The sequence below is a fragment of the Varanus komodoensis genome, unplaced genomic scaffold, assembly GCF_004798865.1.
Source record: "Varanus komodoensis strain SLA01 unplaced genomic scaffold, ASM479886v1 scaffold14_1, whole genome shotgun sequence".
NCBI lineage: Eukaryota > Metazoa > Chordata > Lepidosauria > Squamata > Varanidae > Varanus > Varanus komodoensis.
Window position 1 is genome coordinate 601512 of NW_025335438.1, and position 21347 is coordinate 622858.

The following is a 21347-nucleotide window of genomic DNA, read 5'->3' on the forward strand; positions in this document are numbered from 1 at the left end:
AATGGCTACAGACCTTTCCTCCATTATTGCATCTCAAGTTAGCGATCACATAGACACCATGACTTCTAGATCAAGTCAAGGTTTTCCCCTTCTCTCTTACCTGTGCCAATCTGCTTTTTGGAACATCTTGCTTGATGCAGAGCTTTGGAGAACTTTAAAGCTTGCACATTTGTTGTGATCTTTTGGTTGGCTTAATCTATTACACTAATATGGATTTTTGAATTTCCATTTTCAAGGAAATCTACCACATAAAGGTTTGTGAACTGGAAGTATCATTCATCCTGATAGGAAAATGGCTTCAGAGCAAGTTAAAGCAAAGAGTTCTTGCTGAATTAATGTGTATTTCCATTAAATTAAATATGGCTGCAAAGCCTTGGGAATTTACAGTAAAGTTGAATGCAAGAAATGTCCTGTTGTTTTCAAAAGCAGACCAGATGGAACAATCATATATTTATAACCAGATGATCCTCAGCCATAATTTTTTGGCATTTCGTAAGAAATTTAGGTTGATTTCACAAATGTGATTTAAATCAGTTACTGCTTTTCTTACATCATCTAAAATTCAAATGAAAAACATATTCTATTATCAAAGGACAGGGTTGCTATAATGCAAGGATGGGAAACCTCAGACCTGGGTGCAAGTCTAGCTTTGTAAGGTTGCAATCCTGCTACTGGAAAAAAGATCAGATCATTACACTTTGAAGTTCATGGGCCCCTCACTCTGTCTGGACCATGAACTAGAGTAGCTTTAAAAAAATGGAATGTAGAAATCTAAATTAAGCAGAACACTCAAGAGCTCATCCAGATATTGCTCAGAACTTGAGGAAAACATTATAATATACCAAATATTGATCTGTTTCACCAAAATGAATGCAATTCTGCAAAGAAAAATGCAATCAGTTTACAGTCTTACAGCTGTGGTCTCTATGATTCACATACTGGGTTGTACAGAAGTTCCCCCTCACCATTAGTGTGGTAGTCAGTGCAAAACCAGGCAACCCACCAATGTTCAGGCGGGAAATCATTTTGAGATCATAACACAGTAAGATATGATTCAGGCCTTTTCCTGAAGCTACACTGATTCTTCCAAAGGATGTGTCAAGGCTACCACTGCTTAAACAACTACCTTAAATGGCCACATTTAACACTGTTCTATGAATTAGGATCATAAGGATGCTCCATTTCTTTGCTTTTTCTTTTTCACATTGTGTGCTCTAGAATATATGTTGCTCCCACATGTACATTTGCTGCACTTAACTGCACTTTAATAGTTTATAACATTAATAGAAAAAGCAAGCAGCTTTTTCAGATAATTGTCAAGGCAAATTGCCCATGGTAGAATGTATGTTTAGACTTCCACGTAATGTTATCTTTATTAGCTGAATGGGAATTATGTCCTAAGTACGTGGTGGTCCACAGTCCTTTCCATACTGCAGTACAAACAGGGAGACAAAAAGCCTGGCCTCCAAAAATCCAGCTGTGTTAAGAAAGTTACAAACTGGCCAGTTTTTGCTAAAGGAAATCCAGGGGGGTATATATACATATGCAAAAGATCTAAAATGTCATTTGTATGATGTCTGGTACTATTTGGGAGCTTCCAAAATAAGTTAGATCCTCAAATTGCCTTTATTTTCATTGTTCCTGGCTATGAACACTTGAGACAAGCAATTACAGCAAATATTTAATCAGTGGATATCTCTTACAGGCTGAAGCATTCTTCCCTGTTACGCCAAACTCTCTTTTTAGGTACCTAACACCTAAATTGAGTTTCTAGTAGATTATTCTACTAACTAGAATAATCTACATGTTAGAAGCCCAGAATTTTCTCCTGCCTTGTCTTGGTGACCTATTGCAAGTGAATGACCTCACTAAGAAAATGTGAATGACTTGAAGTTTTCTTTAGGATCATACCTTTCCCTTTATTTCCAGTCACTGCTGTTACAACAGTTCTTCCACTTCTCCCTGGAGAGACCTTCCCTTCCACCTCAAATTATATGAAAGGAGTATTACATCGGTGTCAAACTTAGTAATGGGGCCAGCAGGACATTCTGAAAACACTACATTTTCCCCTTAAAACTATATGGCTTGGCTCCAAATACTTATGAGAAGAACCCCACTAACAGGTGGTATGTCAAATCCACAGTGGAATCAAATGACAGCAGATTTCTATGAATCTAAGCTGTAGAGTTCCACATAGATTTGCAGACTATTTTTTCACTTTTGGGTTAACATGAAGCTGTACATATGTGCACTGAGAAAGGAATTAACACAAGTAGAATATTAAAACATGTGATTACATTAATGAGCAAATGAGAGAGTGAAAGGCATCTGGCAATCCACAAGCCACAGATGAAACAGATTTAACAAAATGTCTAGGGAAGGCTACAGGATGTAGCTTGGACAAGGAAGCATATGTATACATCCTTGTCCAAAATATCCTGTTTTGCTGTGCTTCCATCCTTGTTTTTAAAAATGCTCTATTCTGATACCTGGGAATAGCAAGTGTCGGCCTAAATGGAGGTGAGGTATACTTTTGCACCTAGAGCTCCTAGAGTCTCAGAAATAGGAGGAAATGTTTGGGGCATTGGGATTTATGGCAGCAGGATACTTGGCACTCTGAGGATCTTGTTGTGAAGGTGATAATCCCCCTTTGCAAACAAATATCTCTTGTGTTTTTGCTTGGACTGTACAGTGCACCTTTTAACAGCCATCATATGGGCGACGGCCTAAGGGCGGTGATGACGTGCGGGGGCTGGCCTGCCCTGCCCTGCCCTGGGATTTTGGGGGTGGGCTTCCTTAAACTGTAAGTTAGGTGGCTGCGGGGTTTTTAGTGTTTTATTGTTTTTAGGTGATTTTATTTTGCATATTTTATGGATTCAGACCTGGTTGCACCTGGGGAGCGTATGGGTGCCGCCATTGGGGTGGTCTTGGGCAATGGACGTTATGGCGTTGAGGGGTCTAACAGGTCTGCATAGAAGAAGGCGGGACAGATGGTTGACACCTGTCCCCCCTTCTGGTTACTCCCCCAGCTGGAGGGTTCCAGGTAGGCTTGTCAACTGTCCCTCAGGCCTGACGGTGCTGTTGCTTGATGTCAGGTCGGTCCATAATAAGTCATCCCTCATCCACAACTTGATTATGGATGAGGGGGCCGACCTGGCCTGCATAACCAAGACCTGGGCAGGTGAGGAGGGGGATGTGTCCCTTTCTCAACTGTGCCTGCCTGGGTATGTGGTCCAGCACCGACCACGCCTTGAGGGGAGGGGAGGGGAGGGGAGGGTGGGGTCGCTTTGGTCCGGATACTTCAATTGGTGCAAAATAGAGCTGCCAGGCTGCTGACGGGGACTGGGCGTTTTTCTCATATAACCCCAGTCCTCCATCAGCTCCACTGGTTCCCCACTGAAGTCCGGGCCCAATTCAAGGTGCTGGTTATCACCTACAAAGCCCTGAATGGCTTAGGTCCTGGTTACCTAAAGGAGCGCCTGTGTCCATATATGCCCTCCCGCCCCCTGAGATCTGCGGCAGAGGCCCTTCTCCGGGAACCCTCCGTGAAGGATATTAGGAGGGTGAGTACTTGGAGGAGGGCTTTCTCTGCAGTGGCGCCCAACCTATGGAATGCGCTCCCCAGAGAGGTCCGCCTGGCGCCGTCCTTATTTGTTTTTCGGCGCCAGGCCAAGACCTTTTTATTTAAATGCTATTTTAACTGTTAATGGTTTATTTGTTGATTTTAAATTGACCAGGCTGTTTCCACTATTTTATCTTATGAATTTTATTTATCTGATGAATTTTTTATATTTTATGCGGGATTTTAATGATTGTAAGCCGCCCCGAGGCTTATGCAATGGGGGCAGCATATAAGCTGTCTAAATAAGTAAAATAAATAATAAATATGAAAGCAAATAAAAACCAAACTATTTGGAGCCCCTCTGGGTCAATGTCCAGGGTTGGTACATGCTACACTTTGACATCAGGTGATCTGCACATCATCACCAAGGAGTGGCTCCCCATTTCAGATCTGTGGAAGTGCACACCTCTGCCCTAGGGCAAGTTTAAATAGAATTTCTTTCTAAAAACTTGCTGCAAAAATTGCACACATGTGGAGTGCATTTTTTAAAAGGGTGGTGAACCCTTCTATGTGCTACTGGAGCATCTTTCCTCAAAGTTATGGCAAGCCAAAAGGTGCTCTTGCTTGTGTCAGTGAGAGGAGACAAGGCAGCTTCAGCCATCAGGTCCCCTGGGTTACCATGAGGACAAAGGACAAAGCAGGAGGAGATCAGCTTGCAGGGACCCCGATCATTTGTCAAGTATATGGTGGGTTGTTTTCACAGCAACCAGCCTGCTGTGGCTTATGTGCAGTAAAGGACACAAGGGGTCCGTATGTGGCATGCTTCACCCAATTAAGCATGGCAAGATAAGCCTGGAGCCTGATGTTTTGACACCTGAAGAGTAGGTAGAAAACCAAGTGCAAAGTTAGAAGATAAGTATGTCCAAAAATAACTGAATGTTTGCTGCTGTGGTATTTTTTGTTACTAATAGAGCGAAAAGCTAAAAGTATAAATTTGCTGTGCATGATGACTGTGGCAGCTGGTCTTGGTTGAAGAGGGGCTTGTTCTTTATTGTTAGTGTGCACCTACAATAAAGGGTCTTTATTTATAAAATTACTTGCTGGTGTTGCCTGTCTCTCTCATGGTCAGACAATGAACAAAAGGGATATCTTTTTTGTCTTCAACAAATCTTTTCAGCCCAAGGGCATAACTGCAAAATGGGAAATGTGGGGCTATGTTCCTTCTCTGTGTGGGGAAAGGCAAAGAGGATAGAAACAAAGGTAACAGTTTTGCATTTTACAGGACAGATGCAAGAAGAAACACTCAGCTGCATTTTCAAAAAGCATCCTGCATGGCAGTGGCCAGAAGCACCATAGCCATAGGCACCATGGACATTTTTCTTGGTGCCTTAACTCTCCTACATTTTTATTTTTTAAATAACCCCCTAAAACAACTTAGATGAGATTGCTATGAAATAAGTTTCTCTTGGTGCTGAAAACTGTGGGTCCAACAGAGTTTTTTTTAGTGTGTTGGTATTCAGGTCCCACTTCTGCCTTTGGGCAGGTGACTTGTCCTTTGCTGTGTCATTTAGTGGTGAGGCCCAGGAAAGTCTCCCAAATTGCCAGATGTGTCCATGGGCCAAATATTTTGCCTATCCTACTACATCCTACAGCAGCCAAGCCTCTGCATGTCTAGCCTCATGCAAGGAGCCCACCTGCTAGCAAAATATGCACCTCAGGCTCTGTGCAGGTTCTCTCCTGCCTGCAAAATGCACAATTCAGAATTTTTGCAGCAGCTGGATTCATTTCAGGGAGGGAATCCCTTGCTTTTTGCTAATTTGCCACAAACAGTATTGAAGGCCTCTTCATTACTTCACTTAGTTCCTAGAGCAAAGATAGTCTTTTCATTCTTCTGGTGCTCCAGAAGGTGAAAAAAATTACTTCGCCTCTGAAGGGGTGGGGAGAACTTGACACAGCAACTTGGGTAATCCCACCAGTCCTGCTTCTTTGCTTCTTGATATGTTTTCTTTCTATAATGGATAAAATAGAATGACACTACAAAGACCATTCTCAGCTTCTCAGAGAAAAAGGCTGGGATCATACAGATGAGGCACATAATTCAGAATGTAAGAGCTACACAACTGTCAGTATCCTGGGGAAAAACACCTACACACCCAAGTGAAGCAATGTATTCCAAGAGGAAACGAGAATGCCTGGAAAAAAGCTGTGCCAAGAACAATCTACAGCAAAGTAGATGCAATGAACTTGTATAATACAAAAGGGGAAAAAGTAGGAGTGTTAAGCACAGTACCAGTCAACTGGAAGAATCAAGAAGAATCAAGGGTCATGAGGAAAAGAGAGGAATGAAATCTCTTCACTTGTTCAAATGGAACACAAAATTCTGGTGCATACTGAACTTCTATACCCATGAATTGGGCTTGTGGCATAGTTCTGCTGGAGAACTGCAAGGGTGAAGAATTTGCATTTCTTAGCTTAAAAAACAAAACAAAAGAAGCAAGCCTTTTGCCTTCATTTCTGTGAGGGTCATTTTAGGTGGGGCTGCTGTTAAAGATAGTCTGGAAGCTTCAGTGGATAATTTTAGGATTTAGGATTTTGACTTATGGTGCAATTTATTCGCATTATGTCTTGTCAGTGTTAAATGTGTGCGATCAGCTGCCTGTCTGATTCAGAGACCATCTGAAAGAAGACTTGGGATGCAGAAACCAGAAGGAGCTAGAACTCTGCACAAACTGCCTTTCAAAATTCTTCAGTCTGTTCATGGTTAGAAAAAATGTGCTGGGGGGGTTTGGACCATTTCACTAGTTTTCTATAGGGGGCGGAAGTATTTACTAAGGGTGGCACTCAATTAGCAATGCCGAGGGCATTTTCCCCCACCCAGCCACCCACCCACCCACCCATGTAGCTACCATTGCAATTGGCAGCAGCAACTTGGTCTGCAACCGGGTCATTCTCCAGAAAGCCCTGGACCTTGTCTCATTCTAGGGCATTATAAAGAGGATATGGGGGCTGTAACACCACCACCAAACATAACTGTGAATATCGGAGAAAATTTGGATTTGGCAAGAACTCTTCTACACCGTTACAACTGCTGTTAATCATTCATTGATTTCTGATGCCCCTTATGAGGTGTATACTGTTATGCTGATTTATCAGCTCTCCCCAACCTGGAGAAATGTGGGGAGACATTTTTCTCATCATAGTAGACCCTGGGGTCATCCTATGTAGCTTACTGATGTGACACTGTGGACAGGTAAAAGGAAATATTTGTCCACCTAGTGTAAAAACAAATCATGCATCTCACAAGATGTAGTGATGGCCACCACTTTGGCTGGCTTCAGAAGGCATTTGAGCAAATTCATGGAGAAGGTCATTAGTGTCTACTAGTCTTGATGGTTATATATTCCCTCTGGCATAAGGGGCAATTATTTATACCAGTTGCTGAGGAATACGGGCAGCTCTCATGTCCTGTTCATGGGTTTCCTGGCGGCAGCTGGTTGTATGGACTAGATGGACCTTTGGTCTAATCAAACATGACTCTTCTCATGTTCTTATGGTGCTGTCCAGTTATTTTAGACTATAACCCCAGAATTTCTGGATTGTACCAACTAGCTTGGGGAAGGCTGCAAAAGGGCCTTCTGTTGACTGCAATATGTCAAATTTTCCTGCTTGGTTTTTCCTCTTTACTCTTGCAGTACAGTGGTACCTCGGCTCACGAATGCCTCAGTTCATGACCAAATCAGGTCACAAACAGAAATTTCATAAAAATTTTGCTGCAAGTCACGAACTCCACATCAGGTGACGATTGTGATTGCGCCCGTCTTCCCCCCCGCTGGCGCACTTGCGATTGCACCCGTCTCCCCTGAGCGCACCCGCAATCACGCCAGTCCCCCCCCCCCCGGGCCCCCCCCAACCTGGCCCCCCCCCCCCAAAAACCAAACCGCGGGGGGGGGGGGAGGGAGATGGCCGCCATCTTTGTTCTTTATCACTTTGCTTCAAATTTTTGTGAGTAAAAACATAATAGTTACAGAATAGTTTTTACCTTATTAACACTGAGCCTTATGGGGAAATTTGACTTGGCTCACGACCAATTTGGATCATGACCAGAGTCCTGGAATGGATTAAGTTTGTGAGCCAAGGTACCACTGTATATAAGGAAAAGCTGTGTCTGAAGTAGCAGTGAGGACTTTGTAAAGATGTACATCTAAATCACAAATGCACAAATGGCAGAGTCAAATCAGAATTTGTATTTTAAAAAGCTCATTAGTGGAATGAGAAAGAATGTTATGCAAGCATGTGGAAATATCCCTTTTATTAGAGATAATTTTGTTTGCACAGAAGATTTGAATGAGAAATATGTACACACACTTACTTTTATACAGATGTTTAAAAATTCCACAAAATTATATCATTAAACAAAACAAATGCATAGTACAATATCCTGCCCAGGCAAACCAAAGCTAAAGAAAATTCTAGAACAGCATGTGGCTGCACCGTGTACCTTAGAATACATGTTGCCTTACAAAACAAACAAAGTAAAACAAGCCAATATACGTTACCCAGTGAGAAAGTGATACACTGACTTTAGCAACTTATCTTGGCCACATTCCTGTCTAGTAGAAAGTGAGCATAAAACCTGCACTGTATATATGGGCATCCACAGCTGTTCCCTGCCCATATTACATATCCTTTTTCGTTACCCAAGGAAGAAAAAAGGGGTCCCTTTGCTTCCAGTGTCTCAATGATTCCCCACTTGACCATTTTGCCAAACCCCAGAACACAACCCCTTTTGAAGAACTGTGGAACTTACAAAGAAAATAAATGGAAGGTAATGTGAAGGAGAAGCAATATTATAGTTACTTCAACTAGCAAACCTTGTCTCATCTTTATCCTCTTTATATCATAAAATGCAACCCTTTCAATCCCAAGGGCTGATCAGGGTATAATTCAGCATTTCTCACGTTTAGTGTCACAATGTTTCAGGCTGGTACTGTTTGCAAACCCAACTCCTCCACTGGCCAAAAAGTGAGAGGAAATGGGTTTTTAAGAAACAAGAAGTATAAACCCATCTTTTTGCATCATACATGTTAGGCAAAAAATCAAGCGTACATCTATATGTGCAAAAGATAATGGGTTGAATCCAGAATTAAACTTTCTATAGAGAAATTAATATTAATAGGACTTACGTTAGTTGTGACAAATATATCCATTGATTGCAATGAGTCTACTCAAAGGATGACTGAATCTAGTATCAATCCACTATATTCTTTGGATTTCATATACTTCTAAAAACAGGAGAGCTGGTGTCATGTAGTGGTGCATGCCAGCTATATATGACCTTAGTCAAGGGTTTAAACAAACGTGCTTACCTTGACAGGTTGTATTTTGGAGCAAAAAAAGTTGGAGGCTCTCAGCCTGGACCGGGAGGAAGTTGCTGCCTTTATATTTTTATATGATGATCATCTCTTACCTGGCTTTGGGTGGCAAAAAAGCAGACAGGACAATTTAGTTTCAGCAGAAGATTGTGGTGTTCTCCTCAATCCAGAGCTGGAGCCCTGTGCTTGCTTTATCTCCAAAATAAAAATGGCCAGGCTAAGCATACTTGGCCATAAAGAGACTGAGCTACAAATCAGGAGCCTGGTTTGGATTTTGGCTATGGTCTGAATTCACCAGGTAGCCACTGGCAAGCAACTTGCAGTCTGAGCCTCACAGTAGCAACTGCAATTTGGAGATAATAATACTGAACGACTTTACAGAATTGCTGTAAGGTTACATAATAATGGATATGAAGTGATTGGACAGTACCAAATAAGTGTAAAATATTAGTATTATTACCATTATTATTAACATGCCTGGACAGTAACAAATGAATGCAACTGGAATTATTTCAAGTGCAAACAAAAGGGTGTAATATTCTTACACCAAAGCAGATAGCAGGATATAGACACATTGGTCAGTCATGAACATAGAACTTTGAGTTGAAGGCTCCATCTGGAAGAAAGAATTTACTGTAGCTAGTGTATAGTCCCCAGACTGCTATATTTACAAGCAAGTTTCCATGGAAAAATGCTCACATTTTGGATACTTAAGAGGTATTTATTTACTACAACAAATGACTCAAAATAATATATAGTATGATTCTAAATCGCATGGGGCACAACAAACCGTACAATATTAAGCATTTAAAAAGTTATCATCAATTTCAAGGCGAGCGATTGAAGACCTTGTTTAAGTTCCCTTAAAATTGATGGAATATTAAAAGTGGCTTGTTCCCATTGTTTGTAATTTCTGGATGGGATTATTCAAGCTGGTGAAGGACACCACCAGAAGAGTGCCACCGTAAAAATAAATAAGTTAGCCTCAAGATGAAAATAGAGTACGTGTTCATAGGATATGGAACTAATCTACAATAGGGATCACAGAAGCCTGACTTCTATGAATGATATAAATTTATGTTTTAAATATACTTCTGTCATACAGTAGTGAGCATTTGTTTCTTCAAACTTTTGGGTAGTTCCTTACTCTTGTGAAGCTTGAGTTCTGAAGACATAACCTTTTATTAATGCACCAAAGAACCATGTTTAAATGGCTCCTAATAGTCCCTGATAGGATAACTTAGCTCAAAATACTACTTTTTATTTATGCTTTTAAAAAGAAAATTGAATATTTATTGTATAACATGAATATGAAGTTATCTTATGGGGAGCTGTTCCAATATGGTGGTTAGAGTGTTGGACTGGAAATCTGGGTTCTGCTACCCACTTGGTCATGAAGCTCACTGGGTGACTTTGGGCCAGTCACTGACTCTCAGCCTATCTCACAGCACTGATGTTGTAAGGATAAAAACAGGGTGAAGGAGAACCATTAAGTCCCTTTGGTTCCTTGCAAGAGTGAAAAGGTAGACTATAAATGCAATGGAATACAAGCTTCTTTTTTCATCCAACTATGAGTTGGATCCAGACTTTCCACAGACATTCCTGCCAGAGTAAGGAATTCTAGGCTCCTGCTGCAGCCTCCTAAAAAGTTGCTTCAGAGGACTGGGCAACTCCCTGGAATAGTGTGGAAGGTGGGACTGCAGAAGTTCCCAGGAGAAAAGGGGGAACTGGAAAAATTCCGTCCTGCAGGGAAACTGCTGGATTTCAGTTTGTGCTTTCCATGCATGGAAAGCTCTCTTCCATTTGTGGAAGGGCAAGTCTCAGTCCAACCCTCTGCTACAACCAGAGGCCTGAAGGAAATTTCAGGAAATTCTTCTAATGAATATGGAAACTCTGAAGATTAAATAAAACATGAATTCCACACTATACAGTTTCTGGGTATATAAAGTACACATATTCAAGATTTGCAGGAGAAGCTATGAGAAGAGAAACAACTGCAATCTTAGCTAAATCAAGATGGTTCACAAGCCAATTTGATGCTGCTTTAGACAAGCTGCATTTTAACAAATAATAAGTCTACAGAAAAACAGGAATACTTAAAACTGGGAGGTTATACATCCACCTTGAAAACGAAAGGATCTATTGCTCAGGTGTGACAGGTAAAGCTATTTGTTCTTAGGACGTTTCAGAAAGGTGCTTATGCAGACACATAGGGTGGGGGTGGATCTTTGGCAGTGCCGTTTGCAGGATCATCATAAGGTGGCAACAGCACCTGAAGAGGAAGAAAAACAAACTCTCATTTTGAAAATTTCAAAACTGAAGTCTATAAAAACTTATATCTATTCATCCCACATCTTCCATCCCACATACATACTACCCTTTGTTCTTCGAGAAGTTGAAGGAAGCGTGCACTGTGCTTCCCCATCTTGACTTCATAACACTCTCTGAGGGAAATTTGCCCAGGACTCGGTAACGTGTAACCTGTATTGTGCTCTTTAAGCGGCTCAGGGCAATTTTGGAAGCCCATCAAGCTAATGAAACGGGCTGCAGGGAATTACTGTGCTAGCACTGCTAATTAGCAGTGGCAGGACAACAATCCCAGTTGGGGTGGCAGCCTAGAAGATTTGGGATCATTGTTTCTTCATTGCTAATGGTGGCAGGGAAGCAACAACCCAAATTAGGATCACTGAGTGTGAGTGAGTGAGTGAGTGAGAGTGAGTGTGTGGGTGTGGGTGTGGGTGGTGGGAGGGGAGTAAGAGGCTTTAGCTGCCCTGCCTTTAGCATCCCTGAAGCAGTGAGTCAATAGAAGTCACAGGATCGCTGCTTCCACACTTTTAACTGCAGAATTAGATTTAGCTGCTGCCCAGTTAGGCTGTTAATTATCCAAAGGAATGTTCAAACCTGCCCCCTTAAACACACCTTAGTGCAGGGGCAATTCCAGAGCTGAAGTGGAACACAAGAGTTCGTGCTTCCTGTCTTAGCTACCTAAGCCCTGAACACAACAAAGTGTAGGACGTGTGTTCTGACAGATGGATTTTGTCCAAACAACATTGCACATTAGTTTTTATTGATCAGACATCTGTTTCTTTGGGCCTCCTATTGTTTTGTCCCAGGAGACATTCCTTCTACACCAGTCCAGCTGTGAAGTACAATTAGCAACAGTGGCAGACCTATGTTTTTTCCAGCCAAGAATTGTAATAAAGCAAACTGCCAGGTCAATGAACTGGCCACCTGCTTAAGTCTCCCGCGCCCCCACCCAAAGCTTTGTCATGATGTATCTGTGTCTACACACACACACATACTAAAGACCACCCAGAATTATACACAGTTGTGGAACTGCTACATCATACAATGGGAACTATGAGACACAGAGAAGGGCGATAGAGGTATTTTCTCTGCTCTTTTGCCAGGCAAAATTGAACAATGCATTTACTGCTACAGCCTGCCCAGTCAATTAACTGCAGCATGAGTGAGTGGAACAGGAAATAAATGAGCCTGGAAAAGGTTTGCATGCACCCTCCATTTGTCTATTTAGAATTACACCAATAATGTAATACCACAAGGATAACAAGTCATTTAAGAATCCATTAAATCAAATTCTGCACATACCCCTAAGACAGTATGTAGCCAGAACAAGGTCCACTTGAGATCTACAGTGTGCTTTGACGTTCGGCATTTGAATGGACTTAGCTGGCATCATGTCATTCTTTCTTTGTCCTTCATCCTGTCTTTCAGTTCAGAGGGATCCCCAAGGTGCCCTTCTACATGCACAGCATATGCTGTACCAGTATTGCTATGGTCCAACAGCAGGACTGGAAGAGGCCTCTGGCAGAGAGCCTGGAGCAGCACGGTTGATTACAATGGACAGGGCAAGGCTCAGTAAAAAAGGCAGCTCCTTGTGCTGTGCTAGAACTAGCACTCTCTTTTGCACAGCTAGTCTATAGAACATCTATAACAGGGGTGCCAAAAGTGTTGCAGCCTGTGGAACACATGTGGTCTGCTGAGCCATTAGCACCATCAAACCCCCTCCCCATGGATCTGCACCACGGTGGCACTTCCTGGTGTTTCCACACTAGTAAGGGATACACCAGGGGTTCTCTTGCAAGTCCTACCAAGGGAATCTCCAGGGAATCCCCAGGATTCTGTGTGTGGAATCAGGGGACCATCACATAAGTGTGGTCCCCTGATTCCACTCCATGTGGCCCTCAGGTCCAGAAAGGCTTCACACTCATGACCTAAACACCAAGCTTGACCTGGAATAATGTCCATCCATGTGTGGGGGGCAGAAAGCGTTGCATGCATGGAATGCCCCTGGGAACTGCTAGTGATCATCTGGAGTAGCATGTATGGCCATCATGGTGGACCTATGAACACACAGGGCCACCATGCTTTGCTGTGCAGAAGATGGTGTCCTCAGTCTACTTTCTGCCTTCTGTTACAATGCAAACATTTGTGCATGCTTTGCACAAAGTCGAACATGGTTTGGACATTCTGTTTGAAATACACTGGCTGTGTGCAGTTGAACCATTTCTTAATGTATTATTATCTGTCAAGAAGTCAATTTCAGGGTGTCTCCCTCTTCATCTGAACAGGAAGCAACCTAAATGTTTATCTTTGAGCATTTCCATTAGAAACCATGCTGGAGTAATTACAGATGGAAGCTGGACTGCCCTGAGATGATTTATAACTCTGAATTCCCAGTGCTGCCAAAGTGTTCCTAGGAACACGATTGTACATTTGCTGTGTGCCTTTGTGTGCGTGTGCGTGCCTGTGTTTATGGCAGTCCGTTATAGAAGCTTTCTGTTTCTTTTACGAAGAACTGAAGGGCTCTCTTTAAGCAGATAGCGTACATTTAACAGAAGATGAAGTCACATGAAATATATACTGTGCTGTAGCAAAATCATCTGGGACTCATTAGGAAGGTATCTCCAAGAAAATAGAGTGTAGAGCCTCATTCAGAGCAGAGTCTGTGGGTGGAAACTTCCAATATGGTGGGGTGTGGACAGTTCATTACAAAGTGCTCTTAATTAATTACACTACTACATCATATGCCAGAAAATTAACATATCTGGATGGGTATCATCATTGTGTTGCATTTGCTTTGCCTAGGGCTTCTTAAATACCAGAGACAACAGATGGAGAGTTTCAGGGTGGAAGGGGGCTTAGAGAAAGCAGGAGAAAGGGAGGGTCAAACATTGGTTCTCATTTTCCACTAGAGAAAACTCTTTTGGCACAAACCCAGTTCAGATATTATAAAAGTATACAGATGGAACATCTCTGTGGCTACACTATGGTTTGGCTATATAAGTTTTGACTTACTTTGCCAATTTACACACAGGCAAACTGCCTGTTTCATCCTTGGGCTGCTTCTTGGGTTAAAATAATAATCATTTCTCATTACACTGAATCTGGAAACTGTTTACCATGATCAGAACAATCCAGGATTTGAAACTATGGTTTTAAATTGGCTTAAGATCCTGTCTAATCTTGGGATCCATCTTTGCAAAATTAGGATTCAGAAGATTGATTAACCTATGTATGTTGAAGAGAAGTGTGCTTAGACATGGGAAAGGAAGGGGAAGGTACAATAATGCAGTCATGAGTACAAGGTGGTAAAACCCAAAGTTAGTCCTAAATAGGAGAGACCCATTGAAATGAACAAGCTTGAACCTGGTCATAACCAGATAATATCCCATTCATTTCAGTGGATCTGGTCTAAGTAGGACTAAAATTGGATACGACCCAAGACTCTTGCGGGTCTTGGCAAATGGAGATATGTACATCTGAACTGCAATGATGTTCATTGCAAGATGCCTTTGGGCCAGCATCCTTTTTCTTGCAGTAGTCAGCTAGATGCCACCAGAAAGGGAAATGGATGCCCCACATTCCCCACAAATGCTATTCAGAAGCATGGATACAACCTCTGAACATAGCCATTCCCTTTAGGAGCAGTGGCTAATAGTCCATGCAGTCCCTACATGTCATGAATTTATCTTGACTCTTTTCAAGGGGATATATATGTATACTTGTGTGGAGGAAATATTTCTGATCTGGCTAACAGTCTTAACTTTTCAGTGGCAATTTGGTCTCCACAGGCAGGTGAACATCTATGAAAAGGCACCTGTGCCAGGGTAAAGGTTGCTTTCTTTGCATCAGTGGGGACGTTTGGCACAGAGGAACACTGGAAGATGCCTTATACCAAGTCAAGCCCTTGGTCCATCCAGCCCGGCCCAGTGTTGTCAACATTGACTGGCAGCACCTCTCCAAAATTTCAGGCAGGATTCTTTGCCAGCTGTACCTGGAGATGCCAGGGACTGAACCTTGGACCTTCTGCTCAGAAAGCAGAGGCTCTGTCACTACATACTGCCTTCTGTGGCTCAGTGGTGGAGCACATTTTACAACCTCTGAAGCAGGCTCTGCCCTCCAAACCAAGGAACCATCAGACCCCATTTAGTTTCAACCAGCTCACCGCTGTGTCATTAGTAGTAATGTAGACCAGGACATCGGAGTTATTTCTGTTATTAATGTATCGGTAGCAGTTCCATACGCAGCTGATCAGATAAGCCTGCGGATGGAGAGAAGAGAAAAGACATGGGTGGAATTTGTAATAGCCTCTCTTTACCATGAAGTATTACATGATGTGTAAGAAAGCACTTCCCCGCTACTTGGTCTGCGGTGAAGAAGTGTACCCAGGGGAAGCAGGGATGCAATGTCTACACTTTCTTATCAGCAGGGACGCTGGGAGCATCTGTCACTCCGCACCCCCGCACCCCAAATTCTTTGCTTTCTCTGACCTTAGCAGCAATCCTCACAGTAGTTGGGGGACATCAATTTCCCAGCAAAATATATTATCCTTTGTAGCATAAACTAGCTTGCAGTGGCTTTGCTTGGAATGGGTGATTGTGACCCATTTGCTTGGGAAAAGACCTGTTCCTGGCAGATGAAAAATCCTAGAATGGTAGTGGTCAGCACAGCCACCTGCAATTTTGGGCTGTCCTTGGGGTTGAGCATTGCTATGGTGCTCATCATGCACCTCTGCTTCAAATGTTCCACAACACACTGGCTGTCTGTTGTTAGTCTGTTACTCTGCATTAGTCCATTGCAAAAACAATGAAGAGCATTGTGAACCCTGAAAACCTAGTGGCCCATGGTCAGCAAGAATTCCTTGCAAGCAGGCAGAGATTTTCTTAGCTGTGAGGGAACTGGAGCTGTGAGAGAACTGGAGTGTCTGTTTGCTTGTTTCAGGTTAAAAATAGGGTACTAATTTGTAAGGGGGCAATACAGACTTGCATTATAGGAGCAGTCAAGGCACTGTTGAATTACACTCCTAACCTGATGGCAATTCCCATGGTCCATGAGCAATGGTCAGTGATGTTGGGATTTGGAACAGATGCCATCTACAGAGCATGGGAAGCCATCTACTTGGGAAGCTTAATACAAACCTCAGGATTTTTTTTTAAATTTTATTTTTTTGCATCAGGGCAACTCAGCTACCCCTTTATCCCATATAATTTTGTAGTTACTTTTCATTTTGGTGAATTAATTGCATCGTATTTTCAAGGCAGCTGTAAAGACATAACAGATTTTGTGATATAACCCCTCAAAGACAAATACTATAGCAGGTGGATCTTATGCACATTCTGAAGCTATACAAAACCAGAAAATGCACAGTTCAGGGAGACCAAATCTATCCTTCTTTAGTTTTTCCTAAGGAAATGCAGATGCAGGCAGCAGCAGGGTTTGTACAAACTTCAGTCCTAAGCTGTTCCTAAGCTGATGTATTGGAAAAAAATTGCAACTGGTATTTCAAATGACAGCAACCTTGGCTTGTCAGGGCTCTGCATACATTCTGAAACCTTTGTTGCTCAAGTTGCAAGAATGGATTCTGCCTTCAAGTTCTTGCAGATGGGCCCTGCAAAGGTGGTTTCCCTTTAAGCCAGGCATTTGGGGTCTTTCTGGCCAAAGCAGTCGGTAGCTCTCGTACAACAGGCAATGGGTATTCCACATGCATCTGTTAATATGAGCAGCTAAAATCAGTATGCTATCCAAGTGTCTTGGAAACATGTACTCCTTTGTAATGGAAATTCATTCTGCCCAGCTACTTTCCTGCAGGTTTGTCCTTAAAAGCCTTTTATTCAGCTGACACATTATTATACTGAATCAGTGACCAATTTCACAGTGAATACCTCTCCTATGGAAAAAAGGATTTTTTCCCTTTTCCAATACATATTTCTAATATACTTTATGTAGTAGTCTAGATAGAACAAGAAGCTAATTCTTTGAGCTGCTTCTGTAAACAAAGTTGACATAGCACAATAGCTAAGAATGTTAATCATTCCTAGTCTGCCTGGAAATGATGGGAGTTGCAGTCCAATACTTTAGGGATGTGCCAGACTTTTAAATATATACATGGTTTTATACTATATGCATTCAACAGGCTTTTACAAAAATGGACCAATGTTTAAATACGTATCCTTTGGAAGGTAGCATTTATATGCCACCCACTGATAAATGGTACAATTATCAAAAGGTTGGCAGATCCTCAGTTAGTAACATTATAGGATTGTAATTTTGTAATATCAGTGCTTTAGTTGTCAACAAGTTGCAAAGAATCAATTTATGCTGGCTATTTGTTAATTTCTAGGAAGCTGGTAAATAATTTAAATGGGGATGTATATCAGCAAATGTTAAAAACTGTTCCAGTACGACATTTATCTGTGCAAGAACATCACCACAACCACTGGACACTGCCAAAACATATCTTTAAAATGAGCATTAGTGGGATTGCATTCCCAGCAATTAATTGAATTAAGCCACCCCTCATCAAAAAGATGTTGCTGTGTCCAACAGCATGAAACAATTTGTGTGTGTGTGTGTGTGTGTGTGTGTGTGTGTGTGTGTGAAGAAGAAGCACTGTAAAATCCACAGACATGCCAGCTAGATGCAAATGCATCTGACTCATTGATTAGGCATTTTGTTGGTGGTGCCCACTGCCTTTTTGCAAATTCCTGATATAACCATAGGTCTAAAAAGACTGAGAACTGCTGCTCTAATGAATGATCTGTTGTACAATATAGACCATTTATTCTTCCTAGAACATTCAGATCTCAAGAAACTTATAACCAAGCGCAATTTGATGCTGACCAATTTGAAGTAAACATACTTTAATTTTTTTGGAATCCCCAGAGCTTTGGGTACAGATTCTAAAATGTCCAAACTTGAATGTACATCTAGAATTGCTAGAGTTGAGAGCTCTGGCATTAACATTAAAAGCAGAAGCTTTTGAGTTACTCCTCTGATGCATACCAGTGGGGAGAGTAGCTTGCAGGGAGGATATGTAAGAGTTCAAAGCTGGCTAGGGCCTTTTGTGTAGTACTAAAATATTGATGCACAAATCAACAGGTAGCACTTTCATTGGTTAAATCATGCAATTACTGACATGTAAGCAGGCCTGAGAAAAGCCCTCTTTTCTAGAAATCAGCATGTGTGTTTCCTTGAAATGGAGCTGACACTGAGCAGGCACCAGTCCAGAGAAAGCTAGTTGGCACTAGACAGATAACAGCAGCACAAACAAAGGCAATTCACACCAGCCCACCCTGTTCTCCTCCTCTTGTCTGGAATAGCACCCCATCCTCCCCTCTCCTTCAGAGCATCTTCTTTGGGATGCAAGTGGGAAAGATCACACCATCACGCCATTTTTACTTTTGTAACCTATTGGAAAGTGTTAACTGTGTTATGTGTAACTCTCTAATGATCAATGTATAAAAGAGCCAACTGAAGACTGCTCAGGTACGCCATCTAGAATGATTAGTTGGTAGTCAGTTATTCTTGGGAATAAATCCTTTAAAAGAAAACTTTTCCTGTGGTGTATTTTGGGCATATGCACACCAGGACAAGGACCTTTCGGCCAACAACATGGTTTACCATTATGACTGAGCCTCCCCTCTGTGTATTATGTGCAGAGGCCCTCTTTGGGTTACTTAAAGGAAAAAAATGACGCTTCTGCACACTGACATTCCTTGGCCTTTTAGTTCTTTATTTTCAAAATGCTCTGAATGTCTGTACATTCCATTCTAAACTGAACTAGCAAGCTCTCTCTTAAGGGAATGAAGAAAAAGCCCTGGAACACCAATTTAAAAGTTACAGGGTTTTACCAGCATCTTCCCTTTTTGACTGGAAGATTATACTAATCTCATATATGCCATGAATATACAAGATGGATTAGCCAAACATTTTGTCAGCTGCTTCTGAGTCCTGACAATTAATGTAGAAAAGGGGTGGGGGAAGAGTAATCTCATCTTACTTGAAGCAGATGAAATCTGGTGGAGGTATTAAAAATGCAGCAGAAGAAAGTAAAGATAGCCAAATATAAAAGCTCTCCATGTGCAGAAAACCACAAAGCAGTGCTGGACTGCCTGCCAAAGATTAATAGGATCCAGTGGTTTGGTTTCACAAGGCTTTAAAGGGCTACTAACATGGACTGGGGCTTCAACCTTCAGCTTATAAACAGTGACAAAACTAAAATTTATCTTTAATAAAACTAATCTAGACATACTTTAAAGAGGATGGATGTTCCCTGCCCGCTCCCTGAATACATATGATTCTTTTTCCTTCCTGGCAGGATTCCATAGGAATTGACCACTTTTACTCATTCAAAACAGATACGTGGTTCATGACATTTGCTGACGACAGTAAACTGGAGGAGATTGGGAGGAATGAAAAACCAACCAAGAATAAAATAGAGGGAGTAAGTGGCTTAAAAATAGCCATGTGGAGAAAATGAGCTGGGGATTAAACTTCCCCACAAATGGATTGAGTCAGCAATGCTATATGGATGCAAAGAAACCTAATCCTATTTCAGTCTGTGCTAGCAAAAGCATTATATCAATCATCTTTGGGCAGGGTGGATACGATCTTCCACCAGCATGTCAAATTTGGGCCAAACTGCATATTGAAAAGTTAAGAACCATGATCATGATTATGTTATTGGAATTCAAATTATGCAAGGACTGAAAACTAAGTGTTTAGGAGAACACAGAGAAGTAGGATTAGTGGCTCTGGTGTGGAGATAGGTGACAACTATCTTCAAATTGCTTTAAAATTATGTGTAAATAGAAAGGGGAACAGCGTATTATTTATTTAACACATCTGTAGTTAACATGTCCTTCAACCAATAGATTTCGGGGTAGTGAATAGTAAATATAAATAATAAAGTTATAACACAAAACTAAAACGTAGCAATGGTTTTCGTGAAAAGAAAAAGAATGAAAAGCCAGGAGGATAATGGATGGGACAGAATGTTGAAAAATGGAATAATGGTAAGGATTTTGAGTGAAGAGCATGGCAAAGTGGTTCAAAAGCTTCCTTAATTTCTGAGCTACCAAGATGAACACTGCCTCGTCACCCACCTTCCAGCCGTGTACTGAAAGTCTGTCTGGTACTCAGCAAACCCATTGCTTCCACAATGGCCAACTAAATATATCCTTAGCATATTCCATCATCAAAATCTTCAAAACTGAATACTGACAGGTAACAACAGAATATAAAATAAGGAAAATATTTCACAGTTTTGCTATTGGAAACAAAAATATCTCCTAAATGCTTAAGTACTAAGAAAGATCCACATCAATGCAAGTATACATGGAACATTAAGCCATTGTACATGACATAACGGCCAAAGTCCAAAGAAAGTAGAAGAAAATAAAAATATAAGAGAAGCCATGTTGAATCAGACCAAAGGTTCTTCCAGTCCAGCACTCACACACCTGACAGCAAGCATCTTCCTCAATCTGGTATACTCCTGATGTGTTGGGCCACAATTTCCAGCACCTGCTGGCTAGATGGGCTGGAAGTCACATGGACCCACGCCTGGAGAGTGCCATGTTAAGGAAGGCCGCTCCAGGTGAAAACAGAATGAGGCTGCAGTCATGCCTGTGCCCATCTGGCCGAGGGCCGGACAACATCTTTCGATCTTCCCTGTCATTGGGACATTTCAGATGTACAATAGAGTTGTGCTCCATTTACACACCTGGGCTTCTTCAAATGATTTATTCCATACATGCAACAGGCACTATTTAGAAAATATATCCTAGAAAAGAAGCCACTGGTGCAATCCTATGCATCTCTGCTCAGAAGTAAATCCTGCTGAATTCAATGGATTTTGCATAATCATATCCAGGTCTATTCAGAAGTAAGTCCCACTTAGAAAAGTTGAATTTGTTTAAAGGTAAATATATGTGTGTGTGTGTTTTCTGATACAGATTTTTTGGGGGCGTGTGTGGATGTTGTTGTTTTGGCTTCAGATGGAGTTCATGTTTGCAAAGTACAGAAGACCTAAAGGCAAATTAAGCTGATCAGACTATCAGCTGAGGATACAAGGAGTAATATTTTTCTAGAAGAAGAGGACCACTGTT

The 21347-nt window shown here is 41.7% G+C and overlaps 1 protein-coding gene across 1 annotated transcript in view; it reads right to left on the minus strand.

Annotated features, from left to right (window-relative positions):
• Positions 1-11044: 11044 nt before the first annotated feature.
• LAPTM4B (lysosomal protein transmembrane 4 beta) overlaps positions 11045-21347 on the minus strand; it is a 44711-nt gene continuing 34408 nt past the window's right edge. The window contains exons 6-7 of the mRNA XM_044423916.1: positions 15404-15499; positions 11045-11206 (exon numbers count right to left, since the gene is read on the minus strand). Of these exons, the coding sequence (XP_044279851.1) occupies positions 11132-11206; positions 15404-15499 (171 nt within the window). The 3' untranslated portion in view covers positions 11045-11131. The remainder of the gene's footprint in view (positions 11207-15403; positions 15500-21347) is intronic.